The 1,803-nt window shown below is 15.2% G+C and overlaps 1 protein-coding gene across 1 annotated transcript, besides 3 other annotated features; it reads right to left on the minus strand. All coding sequences in view use genetic code 6, as the record gives it.

Moving 5' to 3' along the window:
* Nucleotides 1-39: a microsatellite.
* Nucleotides 4-61: a microsatellite.
* A 654-nt stretch (nucleotides 62-715) lies between these two features.
* On the minus strand, nucleotides 716-1,803 carry IMG5_145720 (hypothetical protein; the record flags this gene model as incomplete). The annotated part of the gene is made up of 4 exons (XM_004031106.1): nucleotides 716-991; nucleotides 1,037-1,176; nucleotides 1,240-1,528; nucleotides 1,690-1,803. 4 exons carry the CDS (start codon nucleotides 1,801-1,803, stop codon nucleotides 716-718), a joined length of 819 nt encoding a protein of 272 aa, XP_004031154.1.
* Nucleotides 726-772: a microsatellite.

The following is a 1,803-nucleotide window of genomic DNA, read 5'->3' on the forward strand; positions in this document are numbered from 1 at the left end:
TATATATATATATATATATATAAATATATATATATATATTTTAAATTATAAATATTTTTTATTTATAATTTAAATAATAAGTTTAATATATGAATAAATTATTATGTTTTTTATTATTTTTAATATTTTTATAATAAATAAACTCTTTAGATGCTTTTTAATTAGATAAATGTGTATAAAATTGTTAACCATGTATATAATCATGTTAAGAAATGGATGTAGAGGACGATTATTTATCCTGCTATGATAATTGCAAAAATAATCAATGTATAGAAGCTTGCTAAATACTTAGCTAATTTGATTAATAACATATGAATTGTATATAATATTGCGAAGCATTTTAATGCGATTAAGAATGTTAAAATTCATAAAAAATATTTGATTAATGTTTTGAAACAAATAAATTAAAAATAAGTAATATTTATTAATACTAAGATTTATTTCAAATAACATGTGCAAGCTAAAATAATAAATTATAATTATTAAAAAATTGTATTGGATAATGTTATTCAATAGAAAATAATAAAGATAATTTAAAATTTGTTTTTCTCTATTTCTTTTTAATTTTTATTATTATTTAAATATGAAAAAGTATATATATTGAAAAAATATGTTTTAGTATGATTATTCAATATAAATAAAACAATTATTTGAAAAAAAATAATAACAAATGTAAATAAAATGAAAAATATAATTTTAAAATATAAAATTTTCTTCATTATTAATCTTAATCTTAATCTTAGTCTTCTTCTTAAACTTAATTTTATTCTTCATATAAATCACTTTCATCATTTTGATCATTATTCTAGTATTCTCCATCCTATTCTTAATTGTATTCTACTTACTATTAATCATATTCTTATTATTACTCGTAATCTTCTTAATTTTAATTATACTCTTAATCATTCTCATTTTCTTAGTTTTCATTTATATTATTTTAATCAATATTAAATAAATGTAAATTTTCAGTAAATAATTATTTAAATTATTCCTTTATTTAATATATATATATATATATATAAATAAAAAAAATTACTAGTTCATTATTTATTCTTTCATTTTCTTCAGTTAAGATATTTTTTTCTTCATTCATATGTTAAAACAAAGATTTGAATTTTTCTATTAATTCTTCCATTTTTTATATTTCTAAGTCTTTTAATTAAATATTTTCACCCACTTTAATAAATAAAATAATAATAAAATATGTATATATAAATTGTATATAAAAAGCTTTATAACTTTATTTTATTATTTTATCTTTTTATTCATTTTATTCTTCGATTTCAATTATTTTTTATTCCATTAAATTCTCTACATCTTTTTATTCGACTTCATTTTGAATTTTTTCATTTAAAAATTTCAAGATTTCTGGATTTTCTTAGATCGTTTTTATTAGAGGGTCATCTGCAAATTAAGTTTGAAGTTATAATATTTTTTCTTAAGATTCTTTTAATAAAAATTCAAATTCATTTAGTTTCTCTTCATACTCTTATTTTATTTAATTTAGCTATTCATTCATTTAAATATACTATTATTCAAATTCATTTTATTATTAATTTAATTAATCTTAAAGTTAAACATTTTTCTGATTTTCCAGTTTTAATAAGACAATTTACTCATTTAACTATTATTTTATAATTAATTTTTTAATTGCTTATCAAAAAGTAATTTTTATTTTTTTAATATTACTTAATATTCGAGTTTTTTCTTTTCTTCTTCAAATTGTTTTTATGCTTAAAGCATTAATTATTAATGTTCTTATTATTATTATTTTATTTATTCACAACATTTATGTTCGATCAT

The sequence above is a fragment of the Ichthyophthirius multifiliis genome (genome assembly GCF_000220395.1).
Source record: "Ichthyophthirius multifiliis unplaced genomic scaffold scaff_1120509251129, whole genome shotgun sequence".
Lineage (NCBI taxonomy): Eukaryota > Ciliophora > Oligohymenophorea > Hymenostomatida > Ichthyophthirius > Ichthyophthirius multifiliis.